The following is a 21,787-nucleotide window of genomic DNA, read 5'->3' on the forward strand; positions in this document are numbered from 1 at the left end:
AGGCCCGCGTACAGCAAAAAAAAAAAAAAATCTTTGTGCTGACGAAACATAAAGGGACTATTTAAGATAGTGAATACATTTATAAATATCTTTTATTACATGCATTTAGTTTCACATTTTTTGGATAATTTAGTTTTTTTATGGAAAGCTTAAAGGAAATTTGAATAAAGTGAATAATTCAACTTTTTACGAATAGGTGACTGCCCATTTCACAGAGGACTTCTCACTGAATTCTGCGATTTCTCAACTGATGGGACTCAGCAGTGCCCTCTCGGTAGGTGGCCCGTCTGTGCTCATTTGCTGGTAACCGAGGAGGGAGCGTGGCCTCCAGTCACGTGGTGAGGTGGCCTGCAGCTCCTTGAGGGCAGAGACTATGCCTTTCTGGACGTTTTATCTCTGAAGTCTGGTGTATAGTAGGTGCCCCATAAAGTGAATGGGTGTGACTGAGTTAACTGATTAGCCACACCTCAGGAAGACACTGAGTGTTTGCAGGAACTGTCGAAGAATGGGGAACCCTGAGCTCCCTGAGGGGCGCAAGAGAACCCCTGTCCTGGAGGTTCCACATTGCAGAACCTTTGAGCTAGTCTCTGTATTTCCCACTGGTTCTGTGCACATAGGAAACATAGCTGAGTGGTTAAGAATTAGGACCGACCTGGATTCTAATCTGGTCTCCATCTCTTGGTTAACCGTGTACGCAGGACAGATGACTCTCCCACTCTAACCCTTAGCTGCTTAATCTGTCAAATGGGGTAACAATACTGCCCTCAAAGGGTAGTAAAAACCAAATGCGTTAGCATCAGACCGTGGGCGTGGTTAAATGCTCAGTCAACAGTATATCTGCTCAGGAATTCCGTGGCGGTCCAGTGGTTAGGGCTCTGCACTTCCATTGCAGGGGGCACGGGTTCGATCCCTGGTCCAGGAAACTAAAATCCTGCAAGCCGCGCAGCACGGCCAAAAAGACAAATAGTAATATATCTGCTGTTGCTGCTCCAGCTATTTTTAATACTATGATTAAATAGGGAAAGTTCTTTGCCCAGAGCAAAAATGATGTTGAAGAGGGTTTCTTCCTGCCTTTTGTGTCTCTGGATTTCACATACATTCATGGCCTTTCTTACCCAGGCTTATCTTGTACACCTCAGTGTTCTTACATTGCTGTTCTTTTTGTTCCTCAGCAAGCTTCTCAGAGAGTTGTTCTCCACAGCCCTGAGTTTGAGGATGCTCTCTGCGCCCTGATGGTGATGGCTGCTCCCATGGCCCCTCACATAACCTCGGAGCTCTGGGCAGGTAGGTGGGGAGGCCTTGCTTGACCAGTTACTACTGAGCAGCATGTGCTCCAGCCTCTTGTTGAGCATTATTCAGCCGTGGGGTCCAGCGTTTGGCATCTGCACTTGGGACCTCTCTGTGGAAATGGGAATGAAGTGAGAAGGTGCTGTGCAGGAGGACTTGATGGTTATTCTGGGCCCCATTCTCCAGACCTTGTGTTCAGAGGTCTCCTGTGACTTCTGTGGATGTTTCAAAGGAGCTTGCAGAAGCCAGGCAGCCTAGGGATGCTGTGTTTACATCATGCTTTTATCTGGGGGCCTCTGAGAAGTGGCATTCATTTCTTTTTCATAATTATTTTAGCTCTTCTCACCTGTTTATTCTTCTCAGTAGAACTCTGGCATAGTTCTGTTAAGTTCTCCCAAAATCTCCTTGAGATTTTGATTGAGATTTGGTTAAACCTAGAATTCACTTGGGAAAGTTTCACATTTTTACTGCATCTAGGCTTCCATTCCAAAACATGATCTGTCTCTCCATTCATTCAAGACTTCCCTCGTGCCTGGGCAAGTTTTGTAATTTTCTTCATGTAGGTCCCACACATTTCTTAAGATTATTCTCAAGTAATCTTGCCACATTTCATTTTATTTTTGTTATTGTGACTGGAATCTTTTTTCTTTAATAATTTTTGACTGGTAATATCTGGCATATAATTTTTAATATTAATTTACTTCCTTATTTTCTAACCAGATTCCCTACCAATCTCTCCTCCTTCATTTAAGGGGTAGAATCCTCTTGGATTTTCCAGGAGTCTATGATCAGCAAATAAGGTTAAATTTTCTCCTTTCTGATAGTAATGCCCTTGTGTCTGTTTACTTTCTTTAATATACTGCTTAGAAAACCGTATGTAATGTTAAAGAATACTGGCAACAGCCAATCTTGTTTCATTTCCAGATTTAAATGGAACACTTCCCTGTTAGGTATGGTGTTGGCTTTTGGTTTACAGTAGATATTCCCTGTCATGTTAAGGAAGTGGCCTTCTAACCTTGTTTACCAGAACTCGTCTTAGGAATTGGGAGGTAGATTTTACTTAACATCCATTCTTCAATTGTTATGGTGTTGTATCCTTTGCTTTTAATTTTCCCCTTTGCCCTGTTGTCATGACCTACATCCAATTAATTGATTGCCTAATAGCCTATTGTGGGATAAATTTACCTTAACCATGGGGTAGTAAACCTTTAACATACTGTTAAATTCTATATGCTAGTGTTTTATTTAGAATTTTGCAATTATACGCCTAAGAGACACCAGTTTTATCTTAGTAGGCATTGTCAGGTTTGGGAGTAAGGGTTTTGCTGACTTCACCAAGTGAATTGAGTTGCTTCTGTGCTTTAGAACAGACTATACAGGACAAGACGTTCACCCATTCTTTGCTGAATAGCTAGAATGCCCTAAAGGGTGGGTGGTATTAGGTCCTGCCAGGCTACTGCCATATCATATTAGATTATGTAGCCTTTCATTATCTCCTTAGGCAGGAAACATGCCTCTTTCATTTAGCATTGGTGATCATTGTGATCATTAAGTCTTTTAAATGGCACACTGTTAATTCTTTCCTAGTCTTCCCTTCTTTTAAAGCAAAACTTATCTAATTTATAATAAAAGTGTTTACTCTGACCCTAGAATATACAGATCTCTCCCTTTTATCGTCCTTTTTTGTCCCACATTATCTGTCTGCCTCCTTCATTTCATTTCTCCCAGGAGGGACTGATGTAAATGGGGTTTTCAGAAACTCCCTCCTTGCATTGCCCCTCCAGTCTCTGTGTTTTAGGGCCAGGATTTGGGAGGGTGGCAGAGAGGGTCTGCTGTCTCCAGGGTCCTGTCCCTGCCCAGCAGGTCTTACCAGACAGGTGTACGCTGTGGTGTTACCCTGTTAGTCTGTCCTTCAATTGTGTGACAAGATCTCCAGTAGGATATACACTAAAGCAGTATGGTGGCAACTGGCCCATTTCAAACTTTGCTCCATGTTTTTTTCCACACACAATACCAGTGGGCTTTTGTGAGCTGTGTTATAATAAGGAGTGGGTCTAGACTGAGTCTTAGTTTTGCTAGCATGTCTCATTCAGCCATTCAGTAAACATTCATTGAGAATGTATTTTGTGCCTGGCTCTGTTTTAGGCATTGGTGGGAAAGCTGGGGAGGGCATTCTGAGCAGTGGGCATTGCAGTCTGTGTTCATTCACTTGAGAAGATCTTCCCTCAAGCTTTACAAATTCATGGCAACTAATTTTTTTTTTTTAATTCGAAGAAACAATGGGAAGCCTTTGTCTCCTGGCTCTGCACATGTGTATGTGTGTGGCTCCTCTGAATGAGCATCGGGGGCTATAGCACAGTCAAGTGAGGAGTCCTGCACACCAGGCATATCACCCTGGTCATTAACTCACAGACAGGTCTTTGTCAGGTGCCTTCTGGAGAGAATGGGGCCACGACCCCTTCCTGCCTCTCCCAGCAGCGGATAAGGGCCAGCGTCACAAGGTGTTGAAAGTCCTTTGCAAACAGAAGTGCTATGTTGTGAGGGTCATTATTGTCATCCCACACTGTCAGTCACTCTTGTCTCAAGCCTTTGGGACAGTTTTTACACACATTTGGTTTATTCTAAAAGACATAGCTTTCATATAACTTCTGGTTTCATTCCTGCATCTTCGAAAGATAACCTCACAATGATTATAATGGAAATGTGGTCAGTGAGGGTGGGATGTTCAGAAATTACCATTTCTCAGAATTCTCCAGAGAAGCAGGTTTTCATAAAAGAGATCCTCCCTCAAGGGCAGCAGAATTGAGATCTGTCTTCTGGGGGGCAATTTGGGGTCCATGGGCAAAATGGCCATCATGGCTCTGGATAAAAGGAAACCTTTAGAGAAGCCCAGAGCGCTTCTCTACCGATCACTTTAAGAATCAGTGGAGACCCAAGAAACAGAACCAGTGTCTTGGCAGTGTGCACACTTCAACAGGATGAGGAAATCTTTTTTTCCTTCCTGAAACTTTGGATCTGAGAAGGTCAATAGACCACATCTGAATTTACAAATTTATCTTTTGTTTACCACCATAGAATACTGTCCTATCTATGAGGGTGTTAGGGAAATTTTGCATATTTGGAGTTACTGATACTGTTTCCACACAAAGGACACAAGGTTTCCTTTGTTGGTGGATAGTAAAAAAAACGGAAAATCACCAAACAGGGAGCTCCTTGGTGGTACTCTGGTTAAAGGTATCATTTTATCATCATCAAAAATGACCTTTCTAAGAATATACCAGCAATACAAATGAGCTGGTTTTATCTTATATGCAGAATAAGGGCAACTGCCTCAGGTCCCCCTCTTGGGCAGTTGGTGGGGGGAACTACAGCAGCTACGCAGGTATAAAGCAGGGGAGGAGGCCGACAGCAGCTAAAATACTCTAACATGCACTCTCTCACCAAAGCTCCATCAGGAGGCTTGTTGTCCATCTGTAAGATCCACCCTCCCCCAAGTTGCTCTCCAGTCTACTGGCTGCCACCACCAACTGGGTTCAGATAATACAGACTATCCCTTGGTAAATGCTTTTGGCAGTTTTAGGCATGGGTAAGTGTGCCTCCTCAGGATGACCCTCCTCCTCCCCTCTCCACAAGGAAATCATTCTAATGCACAGTGCCCAAGTTTCATCTCCATAGTCTTTTTCTTCATCCTTAGAGGGCACATTTTTTTTGGAAAAAAAAAGATCAGGGTTTGGCTGGGCATCTAGTCCAGTATTTAGCTCAAAATGATATTCCCACAGTATTCAGGTTCACATAAATTCATCTCAATTCAGTTCAGACTCAAATTCACTGTTGGTATTAGTCATCATATTACTAATCACAGTCTTTTACTGAGCCTTGCTCAGGGTTTGTTAGGAAGCACCTGTCTACGCCTTTTTCCAGAGGCTCAATTCTGCACCTTCCTTGGAAGGGTCACATCCTTGCCAAAACTCCATCGTGGGTGGTGGAACAATTTAGCTTGTGCATGCCCCCCCAAGAAATACGTAGCTAATGATAAGAATGTATGGTGTCAAACTGGAGAGGGACAAAATGGTTCTAGTGACAAAATTATCTCTATCAGAGAGAAAAACTCTTCAGTGGGATTTTTTTCACAGCCTCCCATTCAGTGCTCTGAGGAGTTGCCTCGCAAATGTCCATTATTACTCTGCTCAGTCACACCCTAGGACAGCTCTAGCCCTCATTACTCATTTGTAATAATAATAATACCTTGCATTTAATGTACTGCTTATCATATGTATGATATGTCCTATAACATTTATGATATATTTATTTACATTTAATTATAATTTAATGTATGTATTTTATAATGTACTGCTTTATCATATATATATATAGTACATTAAATTCACGATAATTTGATTCCTATCTGTGAAGTAAATAATTAACCCAGCAGCCTTGAGTTACTCAAATCTTGTACATTCTCAGAAGGGCCTACTTGTATGACTAGCCTTTGGCTGGCTCCTAGGAACTGAGGTCTTAGAATGTTCCCTATGCTACTAACTGATTAGGGCACTGTGCATGTTTGACGTCTTGAACCACATTATACCAGCTTGTGTGGATAGTTTGTGTAAAAAATGTGATTTATGGTGAACACCTGCTTTCCTTCTGGAGGGTCTGAAGTTTCAGTAACTGCAGTTACCACTGCAGTTACCCCAATAAAAACCCTGGACTCTTAGGCTCAAGCAGACTTCCCTGGAAGAAAACATTTTGCATGTGTTTCTGCAGTTCATTGCTGGGGGATTTAGTATGTCCTGTGTGACTGCACTGGGAGAGGACTCTTGGAAGCTTATACCTGGTATCCTCCAGCTTCTGCCTGATGTACCTTTTTCCTTTATTGATCCTGCTTTTTATCCCTTTGCTGTAATAAACTATAGCCTGACTATAAAAAAAAAAAAAGACCTTTCTAACAGGCAGCAGCTTGGATGGATCTCAAGGGGATTATGGTGAGTGAAAAAGAAGCCAATCTCGGGCTTCCCTGGTGGCGCAGTGGTTGAGAGTCCACCTGCCGATGCAGGGGACACGGATTCGTGCCCCTGTCCGGGAGGATCCCGCGTGCCGCAGAGCGGCTGGGCCCGTGAGCTGTGGTCGCTGGGCCTGCGCGTCCGGAGCCTGTGTTCCGCAACGGGAGAGGCCACAACAGTGAGAGGCCCGCGTACCGCAAAAAAAAAAAAAAAAAAAAAAAAGCCAATCTCAAAAGACTGTATATTCTATGATCCCATTTATAACATTCTTGAAAAAAACAAAATTACAGAGATGAAGAACACATTAGTGGTTGCCCAGGGTAGGGTTGGGGACTGGGCAGAAGGGATGGTGGCCATAAAAGGGGAAAGGGAGCCTTGTGGTGATGGAACAGTTCTGTCTCTTGAGTGCAGTGGTGGTTATATGAAGCCACACGCACACACGTTAGTGCTTATAAAACTGGTGAAATCTTGGGCTTCCCTGGTGGCGCAGTCGCTGAGAGTACGCCTGCCGATGCAGGGGACACGGGTTCATGCTCCGGTCTGGGAAAATCCCACATGCCGCGGAGCGGCTGGGCTCATGAGCCATGGCTGCTGAGCCTGTGCGTCCGGAGCCTGTGCTCCGCAACGGGAGAGGCCACAAGAGTGAGAAGCCCGTGTACCACAAAAAACAAACAAACAAACAAAAACTGGTGAAATCTGAATGAGCTCTGTGGATTGTACCAATGTCCATTTCCTGGTTTTGATATTGTGCTGTAGTTATGCCAGATGTTACCACTGGGGGAGGCTGGGGGAGGGGTCACAGGACCTCCTGTACATTTCTTTGCAACCTCCTATGAATCTATAATCATTTCAATTTCTTTTTGTTTGTTTGTTTTAAATTACCTTTCTAAACCCACAAGTCCTGAGTGTTGAGATTCTGGTTCTGGAATGTCATAGACGATGAGAGAGGAAGGAAGGGAAGAAGCAATTTATTTCTTGTTGTGGAAGGTTTTAACAGACACACACACACACACACACACACACAACTGACCAGATGCAGCCATTCATCCCACTAGTGTGTGAGGCTCCCGTGTCTCCTGCATCGCTCTGCAGAGCAGTGTGAAGGAGCTCGTGGTGATGGGATGGGTCTGCCCTAAGTGCCCAAGGAGCGCTGCTCCTCGAGGGTGATCTCACAGCTATACAAGCCCCGCTTCCGAAGAAAAGTGCATAGAGCCAGCTGCAGAAAATAGCTTCACCCTCCAGTGTACCTCTCTGGGCTTCTTAAAGCAAAAGCAGAACCTAGATTTTTCATTGAAAAGTACATCTATATGCATATTGTAAAACCTTCAGTTCTTACAAAGGGTGTGTCCTAAGTTCCCTCCCATCCTCACCCCTACGTTCAGTTGCTCTCCCCAGGCACCTCCACTGCCAGTTGGATAGTTGATTTGACAGAAATCCATGCACGTATGTGAAATGTTTCTCTCTTACCATATGGAGTGTATAGTGTCGTTCTATATCAAAACTTACAGGCTGACCCTGTTCTTTTTTTTTTTTTTGCGGTACGCGGGCCTTTCACTGTTGTGGCCTCTCCCATTGCAGAGCACAGACTCTGGACGCACAGGCTCAGCGGCCATGGCTCACGCACGGGCCCAGCTGCTCCGCAGTATGTGGGATCTTCCCGGACCGGGACACGAACCTGCGTCCCCTGCATCGACAGGCAGACTCTCAACCACTGCGCCACCAGGGAAGCCCTGACCCTGTTCTTTTTTAACAGCTATATGGTGTCCTACCCAGTGAATATTCCATAGGTTATTAAACAGTCATCCACTGATGGGCATTTGAGTGATTTCTCCTCTTTTTCTGTTTTTTTTTGTGCTGCTTTGAGATGAGCCTCTTGTCCAAAATACAAGTTATTTAAAATGTGGTGATAAGATCTCCATTTCTATTTCTCTGGCCATTTTTACAGTTTCAGCAGTGATTTATCTATCTTGGTTTTTGCCTCCGGCTTTTACCTCTTGTCATCTCCAAGTCTTCCATCAGTACTTTAATTGTGAGGGTCACAACAAGGTGACCCGTTGCCTCTCTTAAGTTTCTGAAGTAACTCTAATCTTGAAGTATAGTCTACCACCATAAACCCATTTTTCTTAGTAAAAATGGTGGTAAAATATTGTAGCTATATTGTTTTGCTGTACATATATGCTGTATTCATTAATTTCAACAAAACTGTAAATCTTGGGAATTCCCTGGCGGACCAGCAGTTAGGATTCCATGCTTTCCCTGCCAAGGGTGCAGGTTCAATCCCTGGCTGAGGAACTAAGATCACACAAGCCACGCAGTGCAGCCAAGGAACAACAACAACAGTAACAACAACTGCAAATCTACAAATAATCTGGAAGTGTGGGAACACTTCTTGTAAGGGACACTAAGATACTTGTAAGGGACAGTAAGACATCTGCTGATGTTCGGATGGTTTTATACATGAATGTGTATGCTGTGTCAGTGTTGTTATTTCAAAATAATGTCAACAGAACCCTTTCTGTGGGTAAAGGCTAATGTGAAGTAGCATCACTTCCGGTCCACTTCCTTGGAAGTGCCAGGGCTGGACGAGGCATGATGGGGATGAGACACCACAGAGTCCCCAGGTCCTCCTCTGTGTGTATATGAGGATGGGGGTGGGCTGGAGACAGGCCTGCCATCCACGGGCACCATGACCACCCAGCACTCACTCCGGGTGCCATGGTGGCATGGCAACCTCACCAGCTCTCAGAGCGGGAGAGGAGGCTTGTTTCAGTTATTTCACGGGAAGGTCAGCAACAACAGCTCTCCAGAGGAGGGGCAGGAAGGGGGTGGGCTGAGAGCGACAGCTGGCCCTGCGTGGTGGCCTTGTGTGCCAGGGCCTTTCCACTTCCCAGCCTGTGTTCTGACTTTCTCCACATGCTTCCCAAAGGCCAGCTCTTGACCTGACCTGTGTCACGTAAAGAAACCATTGTATTTGCCATGCAAATATTAGGTATTTTTACTACCCTAAAAAGAGCAGGAAGGCAAAAACACTAGGTAGAACTGGGGGTGGTAAGTTTCTTTTCCTCCCTGCTGAGCAGGATGGCCCCACTCCCATCTATATGGAATTGCTGGCAGGGGCCCAGGCCGCTATAAATAAGCATCCAAATTGCTCCAGGAAGGCTGGACTTCCTCATTTTTTTTAAAGTGGAATTTGTAACAGCTTCTGCCCAGAACATTTGTGTCCAATGTCCTTTCATCTCCCAGGCATCCTGTACAACTGCCATGCGGAGATTTTGGAATGCTTCCCACTGCAGCTGGGTCACAGGACAAGGCGTGCTGGCCCAGCCAGCTAAAATAAAGAAGTAATTATCTTCCTTCTGTGACCTCTGTCTTGCGATATGAGTCTTAATAGGATCCCTTCTGAGGAACAAGCAGGAAGCTCCTTTCTGCTTCTGCCAAAAGGCACATCTGTTAGAAATGGAGTAAGTTCATTAGAAGCATGGGAATCCCAGGACACAGGGGCCAGATGGGCCCCAGGAATACATCTTTTATGCTACTTGATTCTCAGACCCCGATGGGCCTTTCCTTCCCTCAGGTTGACTGGCAGCACAGGGTTACAATAGGAGTGACAAATAGTAAAACATGTGAAGCTACAACAAATCTGTGATGCCTGCACAAGAACCAAGACAGAGGTCAACAGAACAAAATGGACCAGTGCTATTCAGAGTGGTCCGTAGACCTGAGGCTGGTCTAGGAACTGTCTCTAGGCCAAGATAAGGAGCTTAGTAGGTACATCACCTGTGTCACTAAGCACATATTCGTGTAAGACTGACCATTTTTTTGGTAGCAAGAATTTCTCAATGAAGGAAGCAGTGTGTTAATTCATATTCTGGCCCGTTCTTCAGCTCATCACAGACAGGCATTTTGAGTATCTTTGTAGTGAATAGTTCTGAAACCATCCCTAATATAATATATTGTAAAAGAAAAATCACAAACCAATAGGGAAGAGAAGGTTTATTCAACAGATTGGATTTGGAGAATTGACCAAGTTTTTTTTGTTTGTTTGTTTGTTTGTTTTGCGGTACGCGGGCCTCTCACTGTTGTGGCCTCCCCCATTGCGGAGCACAGGCTCCGGACGTGCAGGCTCATGGGCCCATGGCTCACAGGCCCAGCCGCTCCGTGGCATGTGGAATCTTCCCGGACCAGGGCACGAACCCGTGTCCCCTGCATCGGCAGGCGGACTCTCAACCACTGCGCCACTAGGGAAGCCCTGACCAAGTTCTTTTTAAGAATGTTTTTTCACATTATATGCAAAATAAATTATGGATAAATGGGCAAGAAAATGAAACCTAAAAAAAAAAAACTGAAGAAAAATCTTGAACTGATGTTATAGCATGGAAAACTGTTTTTAAATATCTTTTCTAATTACAAAAGTAATAAGTATTCCTTGTAGAAAATCTATCATTTTTTTTGAAATTTATGTTTATTCTTATAGTTCTAATTATTCCATTTCACTCTGTATAATATTCTTTTGAATAAATAGCTCACAATTTATTTATCTAGTCCCCTACTAATGGACATATGGGCTGTTTGAAGTTTTAATTATTTTTACTATTAAAAAAACGTCAACAATGCTTCAGTGAATGCTCTGGTAGCTGTCTTCTTCCTAATACTACTAAAGGCCTAGAGAGAGGCAGTACATAAGAATTCCATTGTTTCGCTTCCTCACCAGCATTGATATTGTTTCAGTGGTGGTTTTTCATCATCATCAATAAATTTGTTTTTAATAGAAAGATCATCTATACTTCTGCCTCCCGGGGTTAATGCTTGCTGCTTTTCTGATGTATTTCCTTCTAAATTTTTATCTGTTTATTTAAATATTTACTAAAACTGTGGCCATACTGTATATACTATTGTGTGTCATCCTTTTCCATGAAATTGATTATTAGTTTAAAATGTAGGAAAAAAGAGAATCCAAAACTATATCTACAGCAGGATCCTGATGGTAGTTTGGTTTCATTTTGTGGAGTTGGTTTGTACATACAAGTATTCATTAAATACATTAGTATCTTTCAAAATAAAAAGTTAAAAAGATGCTATCCATGTAAACATGATTTTCTTCTTTGTTTTTAGACTTTTTACAAATTTTCTGCAAGGAGCATGCATTACTTTTGTCATCAAAGAACATAAAATAAAACATTGTCATTCACAGCCCAGTGTACGGGACTGGCATTGGTGGGCTTCATTCCCTCTGTCCCAGACTTGGCCTCAGACCATCCCCTGAGCTATGGGCCCGTCCCTCAAATGCATCTGCTGGTCTCAAGGCTAGTAATAAGGGGGAAGTATGTAAGGGCCACCCCACCTCCACCAGCCCTGGAAAAGCCATTCACAGCGTAAGGGCTGTGCATCTACCATAGCACCGCCCCCAGCGTGGGCACACGGGCCACATGCACTTGCCCGCTTGCCCAGGGCTTGCCTCTGGGAGGACCAGGAGGCAGCGGGGATACCACACAACAATTGCCCAGGGATCTGTTTTCTGCTCTGTGTATTTCCTGCCCATTTGGGGGCATCTTTTGTACTCATGAGATCAACAGAGGCTTGGAAATCCAACTTTCCCTGCTAGGAAGCCCCTGGTTGAAGTCGCAAAGCACTGACAGTTGGCCCTGAGCAGCTCTGGATGGTGAGCCTCCTCTGCTTTGGGAGCTGCAGCGTGAAGCACTCTGGGAAGAGAGACTGGAGAGGGTTTCCTTCCTCCCTGCTTCCTCGGGTTTGACCCACCCTGAGCCAAGGACAGCTCTTTCCAATTTGGTAATGGCGGGAGCCCCTCCCGAGAAGAAGTTTAGCGGAAAGGTTGAGCGCCCTCGGAGTAGGTCCAGGAGGAGCGCCCGCTGTTCTCAGCATGTTGGCTGTGGTGATTATGAGTAAAAGTACTCTGAGGCCACAAGTATTCATGGGCCAGAAAGGAAGCAAATGCAGCTCATTACTTTGGGATCCACTCTCAGGAGCACAAAGGATTCCTTCACCAGCAGGACTGCAGAGAGACCGAGTAAAAGCAGCAGCCTTGCTTTTGCAAATGCACTTGAGAACAGTGTGTCCATCCATCGTTATGGCTCTGGATGTTGTTTGCAAAAAAAGAAAAAGAAAGCTACCTATAAACTGGGATGATGAGCCAGGCTGAAGGAAGTAGGGGGCACCTGGTAGGCTGTGGAAAGCCATGGTGTGGCCTCCTGGGGCCTCAGACGGCTCCAAGCCAGGCTGTGTCAGGGCAAACGCTTTATTAGTGCTCCCAAGGGCCTCGTACGTGCTCAGTGACTCTCTGTGCCTTGGCGTTGCAGGCCTGGCGCTGGTGCCAAGGAAGCTGTGTACTCACTACGCCTGGGACACCAGTGTGCTGCTTCAAGCCTGGCCAGCTGTGGACCCGCAGTTCCTCCAGCAGCCCGATGTCGTACAGATGGCGGTTCTGGTGAGTGTCTCCTGCAGCCCCTAGGGCCAAGGCGAACCGGCCACACACACACGGATGGGTTTGGAAGTTTCTCGCCAGGCCTTTCTAGCCCACTCAGCTCTCCGCCCAACCCTCCAGCCTGTCTTCCTTTGCCAGCACCTTCAGTTTTGAAGTTACCGCATGCCAAAAGCTTGTGAGCATACAACTTGTGGCCAGAAAGTGGAAAGTATCAACCTGTCCTACATTATAGGTTCTAATTGTCTTCCTTTCCAACTGTGTTTCAATCTCTCTAAGTTTCATTCAGCTGCTCTGGGCTCTTGGAGGGGGTAGGGTGATGGTGAGGAGGTGGGCAAGGAACACCTCGCGCTGCAAAATATATTTCAGAAAGGCTACATGAAATTTATTTTTTGGTAAATTGCATCATTTTAAATACATAAAAGTAGTTGATTATAGAGCAAATAACTCCCCTATAGTTTATCCTTATGTAATTTTTATGTATTTAATTTGTTTAATCTGAGACCCGTTATGAGGAATATCTCCTAAATATGCTGATGTGGCTGAAGAGGGAAAGAAAACAAGGGGTGAAGCTTTTAGTCTGAACCACACGTGGGCCAGCTAACTTACATCCCAGGTTTAATTTAACTCTCACCACCGTAAAAGATAGGCATAGCTGTTCCCATTTTTTTCGGCTGAGGACACAGGCTCAGAGAAGCTCGTCACCTTGCCCACGTTTATTTGTTTATTCCTCAGTCATTATCAAGTTACCTATGCTATCAATACATCAGGCACAGTGCTAGGCTCTGGGGACACAAACTGAAATGCAAAAAACAGGGTCCCTGCCCTCACGGAGCTTAAAGCCTGGTGGGAAAGATAGGGGAAAAGAAGAAGGAAAGAGAAAAATAAACAAAATAATTGCAAACTGTGGAAAGTACCACAAAGTAATCACCCAGGGGCTGAACAGGAGCCGGGCCTGCCAGGCCCCACCTGCTTCGTCTGCAAACCCTGGGCCCTGCGGGCAGATCCATGTTGGGAAAGCCAGTTGCCCCCAGGAGACTGGCTCCTTCACAGATGCTCTGTCTCCATACCACCTCCCCGACACTTAGTTCCTCGCTGCCTCCGATTTGCTCCCCCCTCCATGGAGGGGAGGAGGGGGGCTGCCCTGCTAGGCTTCTTCCCCAAATCCTCAAAACCAAAACCAGCCTGTGGCACAGAGAGGCGATTTCTTTAACTTGAATAATGTTTCTAAGAAATAACTATCTGTGTACCCCTAAGAACTCATCCTCAGCGCAACTGAGAAATACCAACCTGAGACACTGAAGTTTTAATCTGTGAAAATGTCTTTCCATTTTAAATTACCACTGAAGAAAAGAAATTTAGGTTTGATAATTGGTAAAATAATTTCAGATTATCATTGAAATAAAAATCCAAGATTTAAAATGTGTGGAGGACTCCCTGCAAGTACACCCAACTCAAGAACCTCTGGGTTGGGGCACTGTGCCATGTGGCAGGACTTCTGTCAAGGTCTGTGTTCTGTCTCCACGTGATCTCACTTGGTGCCATGGCCAGAAATAGAAGTTGCAACACAGAACAGTATAACTCGGTGTAATTCAGTTCAGCCGTGCCCGTGTGCTCTGAGCCCAGAGGCGCTACATCGTCTTCATGGAGCCCAGCACCCAGGAGGGACAGTCTGGGGAGGTACACGCATTGTCATGCACACCGAGAGTTTGTGTAGCCTCCAGGTCAAGATGTAAGAGCTTGGGAGTTGGACCATCTCAGTTTTGCAAAATACTTAATTTCTCTAAGCCTCAGTTTCCTCAGTTAGAAAACACAGGGCCTGCCTTACCTGGTTGTTGAAAGAATTAGATGGGATAATGCCAGGAGGTACTTAGCCTGCTTCTGGACACACTAATGACAAAAGCCACTAACACGCAGTGAGTACCGACTAAGAGGCAGGGACTGCCCTTAGGACTTTCCAGATACTAACTCATTAACCCTACACAACAGCCCTGTGAAGCAGGCCCCGCTGTTTTCCCCATTTCACAGACGAGGCAGATACGTGCCTAACCCCATCTTACAAGTGAGGAAACAGTGGCAGAACAGGGCTTAATAACTCACTCAGTAAATATTAAATGCTGCTAGCATCAGCATCGCTGCCTCTGGCAGTTGGGGGATTGGAGGAGGCATCCGAGGAAGGGGATGTGGACCTTGGCTTTGAAAGAGGAGCAGCATTTCCCTAGTGGAGAAAGGAGCAAAGGCGGGGGAAGTCCTCACTGGACCGTGAGCCATGGAGGGGGTGGAACAGAGGCAGAGGCAGGGCAGCACTGGAGAGAAGGCCAGACTCCATCCCGAGAGGTTGGGGGCTGACAGGGAAGAGAGAGGGTCCATGGGGTCATCCCATCTCCACCACTTGCTGGAAAGGGGCCTTGGGTAAGTGGCTTCACCTCCTATCCCTTAGCTTTGCCCTCTGTGAATTGGGGATGGAACGGCTGTGACCTACCTCACAGGCTTGTGGTGGGGATAAACAGGTTCACTCAGGTGGATTGTGGAGCACAGTGCCTGGCACAGAGTGAGAACTCAGACAATGTGAGCTTTTATTGTCATTAGCCATTGCAGGGCTCCTGTCAGTGAGTAGTGGTGGATGGGGCGGGTGGATAGTGCTCATGGCCAGGGGCCCTCCAGGCAGCTGTTGGAAAAGTCCAAGAGAACAATGCAGAGGCCTGGACCAAGGCTGAGCGATGAAGTGGAGGTGGCAAAGCTGGAGGGGCGGAAGCTTGCAAGGCCCCCAAATGGGGACTGGGAGACCTTTCTAAAGTCAAGCAGCCGCTGTTTGAGGTGATGTCTTACTTGTCTCCCACCCAGTGATCTAGGCTAACGCAGCCCATAAGAATGCCGCTAAATTCTACAGAAATCTGAAAAGATGAGGTGCGTGATTAAGGGATCCTGGATAATGTGCTTGGGTTGAAACTTCAGAAGTTATTCCTGGTAATTTTTCATAACACAGTGACTTTATTTTCCAAGTTAAAAACAGGAGCATTCGTGAAAAAAACGTAAACATTCTTAGAGGAGCCATGGGATGGAGGAATTGAAGCACGGCTGTTCAGAAGCTATTTGGGTCATGTGTCGCTTTCCTCGGTGGCAGTATCAGTTCATATTTGATGTGAAGTTTATCCTTATGAAACTAATATTCAGTGAATACCACTACGGCTAGAACTATACTGGCCCATTTTAGGCAAGAGTTGTGTGTGATGTGGGTCCAGCTTCCAGGTGGTCAAACTTGAGCGCCCCCTTCTGGAGCCAGTCATCAGGGAGGGAGGTTGCCTACACACCCCAGAAATTAGTCCACGTGAGATCTAGGTAAATCCTCGGTGACACCCCCTGTAGCCAGATCTAAACTTGATTTGAGCTTCAGTAACACAATAATCCCTCTACCCCCGGATACAGCCTAAGCCATCTCGTGCTGAGGATTTTTGACATAGTTTCCACCACAGCTGTGACGGGGCAGCACTCAGGAAGTACAGGGTGGCGCCCTCTCCCTCTCCTTATCCAAAGCGTTCAGGCGTTAATCCTACCCATCTAAGTGCGCTTTGTTCTTCCGGGAAGCTAGGTGCTGCCTCTTCTTTCTCTTTTCCCGTACTCCTTCCCCACACAGAGGCAGCAGTACCCTTGAGGGGCAGTGGGTATTGATGTCTGGCTGCCTGCCACTCTCAGGACTTTCCTCATTGTTTGTCTCGGCTTTTCACCTTCTCAGATCAACAACAAAGCCTGCGGCAAAATCCCTGTGCCCCAACAAGTTGCCCAGGACCAGGACAAAGTCCACGAACTGGTTCTCCAAAGTGAACTGGGTGTCAGGCTCTTACAGGGGCGAAGCATCAAGAAGGCCTTCCTCTCCCCCCGAACCGCCCTCATCAACTTCCTGATACAGGAGTGACTGCAGGGATGCTGCGGCTACCACGAGGGCTTGAGGCACCTCCTCCAGGTCTGGGATGAAGGAAGGAGTCTGGGGCCCAGGGGCAGGAAAAAGCCAAATGTCTTTTTTATATATATACATAAATTTTATTTATTTATTTATTTATTTATTTATTTATTTATTTGTGGCTGTGTTGGGCCTTCGTTGCAGTATGCGGGCTTCTCTTTGTCGTGGCTTCTCTTGTTGTGGAGCACGGGCTCTAGGCGTGCAGGCTTCAGTAGTTGTGGCATGCGGGCTCAGTAGTTGTGGCTCACGGGCTCTAGAGCGCAGGCTCAGTAGTTGTGGCACACGGGCTTAGTTGCTCCGCGGTATGTGGGAATCTTCCTGGACCAGGACTCAAACCCGTGTCCCCTGCATTGGCAGGCGGATTCTTAACCACTGCGCCACCAAGCCCCAAGCCCAATGTCTTGAATGTCTGCCTTTGCACTCTGACGGGCTGGCATCAACAGGGTGCCTCTGAGGTGTGGCCTGGTGCAGGGGTGAAGGTGGGTGGAGGCAGAGGAGAAATATGAGTGAAGTGGGGTGGGGACCCAGTACCTTCCTCCACCATTGCAGGGTGGAGGAAGCATCTAGCCCCATAGGAAGCCACCAGAGATTCAGCTGGGTGGGAGCGAGAAGGTGAATTGAAAAGCAAGTGAGGATGAGCACGAAGCCTCTCGAGCAGCCTGGGAGCTTCTGGACCCCAGAAATTGCACTGCCTTAGGCAGGTGTTAGGAACATAAGGCTAAACTGAGGAGGCACAGGGGCTGAGGAGCAGCGTGGGCAGTCACTGTTGAACAGGTGGCAGAGCCTCAGCATCGTGGTGGATTGTCTCCCGCCTTCAGCCTAGATGGAGAAGCCATTTGGGTCGTGTCCAAATATCCATATGCAGAGTGGACACTGGGGTCTTCAGAAGTTGCTCGGGGGAATTCCCTGGCGGCCCAGCGGTTAGGACTCAGCGCTTTCACTGCCGTGGGCCCGGGTTCGATCCCTGGTCAGAGAACTAAGATCTTGTGGGCTGGCGCAGCCAAAAAAAAAAGAAGAAGAAGTTGCTCGGAATCAAAAGGCAAGCAGGGCTAGGCTGGCTGCCAGCACTCCCACCACTTCTCAGCCCTGCTGTGCAGGCTGTTTCCACCCCAGCCCAGCTGGACTTGCCTGCCAGGCCTTCTCTGATCCTGGTACTCAGGCTCTTGGACGAAGTACCACTTCCCACTGTGAATGGTGAGCAGCGCTTCCTAACCACTCCCTCAGGGTGTAAAATTTGCTGTGAAGTGAAGCGGAACGGAGCTGGTTCCAGCCTCGGATGGAACCAATCTCGGAGCCCGCTGCAGCTCAACAGGGAGTCTGCTCATGTGCGCCGCAGATGGTGATGCCGCCATGGATGTGGCCCGCAGAGCCAGTCATTAGGAAGAGCAAGTCCACCGCAGGGGGTGGGACTGATGCCACCCAGGCATCTCCTCCTGTGCTTGAGCCACTGCAGTTGGCTGCCAGGGAGACCCTGTGTCATTGTATATTAGGGTGATCCTGGGTTTCTGTGAAGTCAGCTATCAGGTGCTCTTACCAGAACTGGCCTAAGCCACTGATTACTATTTAATAGGGGGAGGAGGAGGAGAATCTAGGGAGGAGGAGAATCTAGCCATTCTGTGACACTGAAAATCTGTATTCATTCTCTGATGCCTTTTTCTGAAGTAGCCTCAGATGTGGTCCCCTGCACTTCAGCAGTTAACAGATGACTTTTTTTAATGGAATAAAATGTTTGTCATGTATGACTTTGGGACATATGTGTGATCCTGGAATAGCCACCATATTCCAATTCTGGGAGTTAATCAGGAACAGATTGAGGTATTCCATCGTCATCTGAAGCACTGGCTATGTGCCTGACTCCACGTGGACTGTTATAAAGTGGGATGCATGGGGAACTTACAGAACATGGTAGACCATACTGACTCAGGAACGTTAGTAACAGCAACTAAGTCACTTGGCTCAAACTTAATATTCTGCCTGATCCCCATGCCCAGAAATCCTGGTTTAATTGATCTGAAGTGCACTTGGGCATCTGGGAAATCTTAAAAGCTCCACAGGTGATTCTAATGGACAGCTAAGTTTGAAAACCACCGGATTAATTGATGCATTTGAACCATATGTCTAACTAGTCCTTTCTCTCCCTAACCTTCCGCTTAACTGGGATGAATTTGGTAACGACCAAAACACAATGAAGTAGAGCTGGGAAAGACTAGGACCAGAAGGGAAGGCAGGGGCCGGAACTCTGGAGCAAATGTTTAAGACGTTCCTAGAGCTGACTTGAGTGCACACAATCCAATTCCATGTACCAGCAAATGTGGATTAAATATAAGTGAATGGATGAGGATATTTGGTACAAGGAGGCGAGTGAGTGTTTTTGCTTGATTGTCTTGTTTATTCCAGAAGTAACGTAAGTGGTCTTGAGTCTGTCAACAAGATGAGTGTAGGGAGCCCTTTGCACATAATCTGGCCAGAGCAATGGGCGAGTCCAGCCTCAAGGCCACTGGACTAACCAGCACGTCTTTGGAGACCTTTTTCTCCAAGAGGATAAAACTTTTAAAAACAAGAGCTCATTGGTACTACTGAGATGGTTGGTGTAATGGAAAAATTGAACAGAAAAATCTGATCCCTGGGGTGGGAAATGATCTCAGTCCTTTATTAACTGCCTTGATTAGGTCAAAAACTGGACTCGACAAGTTCACTTGCATTATGTCATTTAATTTCCACTAAAACCCTAGAGGGAAGGAATTATTCTCTCATAAATATGAAGATACCCAGGTTCTGAGGTTCAGTAATTTGCTCAGTTTCCACAGCTAAGTAGAAGAACCGAATCCAAACCCAGGTCCTCTGGCCTCCAAATCCCCTTATGCCATCCACTGTACCTACCAGTCCCCTCACCTAATTGCCCATCTTGCTTGAAGTCAGGAAAATTGAGATGTTGGCTGGAAGCTTGGGGCTTACTAGGGAAGCCTCGCGACTGAATGGAGTGGCCATTATTCTTGTTGCCTTTGCTGCCTTGGCTTGGGGTTTACTGATTGATGGCCTGAGGCTGCTGGGGGCAGATGGCCCAGTGGTGTGAGCTAGACGTTTGTGGCCACATAAAGAAGTCCACCAGAAATCCTTGCAAGCCACTCGTGGCCCACAGGCTTCTTGGCAGGCCGATGCTCAGACAAGATGGCCTCCAAACCAAAAGCTGAGGATCCGAAGTTGGCTTTGGTTTTCATTTCCAGGTGGTTTGATTCCTGAACTGAGCCCAAGTCAGGGTTATGAGGCCACTAGTGCACACGGACATGCAGCAACATGCAACTGGCCTGATGACATTTCTGCTGGGCCACAGTTGGCCGTTACTCGGGCCAAAGAGGGCATGGTTCCTGCACCAGCTGCCCTGGCCTCCACCACCAGCTGCCCTCTTGGTGTTTCTCAGCCTAGGAGGAAAGGGAAGGAGGCAGACAAGTCTACAGGGTCATTCTGTGCACCAGGAACCGTGCAAGGGGTTTTGCTGGTGCTCTTAAATCCTCACATCAGTGCTACAAAGTGGGAATTATGACCCACATCCTATAAAGAAGGAAACTGAAGCCTAGAAAAGCATAGCAGATTACCTACATCATGCCACTGATAGCTGCTCAAGCCAGGATTCAGCCCCAGTTCTGCCTTCCTGTTCACAGCTCATGCTTTCTCTTCAGCCCCAACCTGCCTTCCGGGAGGGAAGAAGTGGGGTGTCTTGGGAGGAAATACAGCTCTTGTTCTTTCTTTCCTGGGAATTCTGAACTGGAGCTCTGGCATGTATGTGGCCCTGCAGACTGGAGCCCCACACTCATGATTCACCTCCCCGCAGACACTCCTTAAAGAAGGGGGCTGGGCTTTTGTACCCTGAATCTGTCCATCACTGGCTGTGGGCCAACACCAGGTGGAGGGGGATAGTTAGTAATTTCCTGGGCGTCTTGGGATGAAGGGACTCCCACTGGCTCAGGGAAGGTTTCCACAGAGGAGCACAGCTGAGCCGTCGGCAGCCAGCATGCACGGGAGCTGGGGACAGGCACCCCTGCTTGTGAGGAGGACCCGGTGGAGCACCCAAGGCGACCACCACAAGGAGAGAAGGTGAGAGTCCTGAGAAGCCTGAGAAGCAGCGAGTCTGTGGGTGAGGAAACGCTCTAGACAGACACAGAGTCACAAGAGACGCGGATGAACACAGGATGGAGTGAGGACAAGCTGAGCTGCCTTGGGCCTGCCTTGATGCCCTGGGCTGGGTGGCTCCGGGCAGTGCTGCTGCATTCAAGGCAGTGGGTGAGACCAAACTGGAAGGCGTCATTCCCCCTTTTGCAGATGACAAAACCGTGGCTCACACAGGCTGTGACTTGCTTAAGGTCCTACAGTAAGTGATGGAGTATCTTGACCCCCATTCTGTGCTCATTCCACTCAGGGGCCCCTGCCCCTACCCTGCAGGAAAAGCCTGTTGGTACCGCCAGGCAAAACTTAGCTCAGGAGGTAAATATTCTTAATTGTGGAAACCATCAGGGTAGACAAAATGAGTAGAGTCTGTACTCCGTTTCTTCCTGTGAGAAGAGCAAGCAGAAAACATCTGTTTCATGGGCTGAGTCCCTGTCTGAAGCTCAGAGGGTGGGCGGCCAAAGGCTCTCATCCAAGCTGATGAGTCTGGAGATCGGAATCTGGGGTGACCAACAATGAGCAAGGAGGAACCCCCCCCAAGGGTGGGTGGGCAGGCAGTGCTGGCAGGGAGGGGGCAGCCTGGAACGGCTGAGGAAGGGCCAGTCCTGTGGGGAGCAGCCTCGGATCCCAGGGTGGGGCCAACAGCCATCCAGAACGGTTGACCTCACTCCAGATCTTCATTGCGTCTGCCCACGTGAGGGAGCGGATGCAGGGGTAACAAGGCCCTGCGGGGGTGGGGAGCCAGGCCTGCTGGAGTCACGCGCCCGGAACCCAACAGTCATGACTCACCTCCATGCGCCTCAAGCCCTGAACTTGAATTCCAGTTCTTGTCTGGCTTCTGGAAGAGCAGGCCCGTGCCAGACACCCAGTGATGCCTGAGATGCCCCGATATCAGCAGCAATAATAACACTTACCACTTACCGAGGACTAGTTATGTGCCAGGCC

At 47.2% G+C, this 21,787-nt stretch overlaps 1 protein-coding gene across 22 annotated transcripts in view; it reads left to right on the top strand.

Annotated features, from left to right (window-relative positions):
* LARS2 (leucyl-tRNA synthetase 2, mitochondrial) overlaps window positions 1-21,787 on the top strand; it is a 279,513-nt gene that overhangs the window by 253,688 nt on the left and 4,038 nt on the right. For 17 of the 22 annotated variants that reach the window (XM_033864711.2, XM_033864710.2, XM_033864709.2 and 14 more), the window contains 4 exons: window positions 197-274; window positions 1,173-1,284; window positions 12,602-12,729; window positions 16,457-16,776. In XM_033864711.2, the coding sequence (XP_033720602.1) occupies window positions 197-274; window positions 1,173-1,284; window positions 12,602-12,729; window positions 16,457-16,636 (498 nt within the window). In that variant the 3' untranslated portion in view covers window positions 16,637-16,776. The other 5 variants (XR_012334581.1, XM_073811087.1, XR_012334582.1 and 2 more) reach the window with 4 other exon arrangements.

The sequence above is a fragment of the Tursiops truncatus genome, chromosome 10 (assembly GCF_011762595.2).
Source record: "Tursiops truncatus isolate mTurTru1 chromosome 10, mTurTru1.mat.Y, whole genome shotgun sequence".
Taxonomy (NCBI): Eukaryota; Metazoa; Chordata; class Mammalia; order Artiodactyla; family Delphinidae; genus Tursiops; species Tursiops truncatus.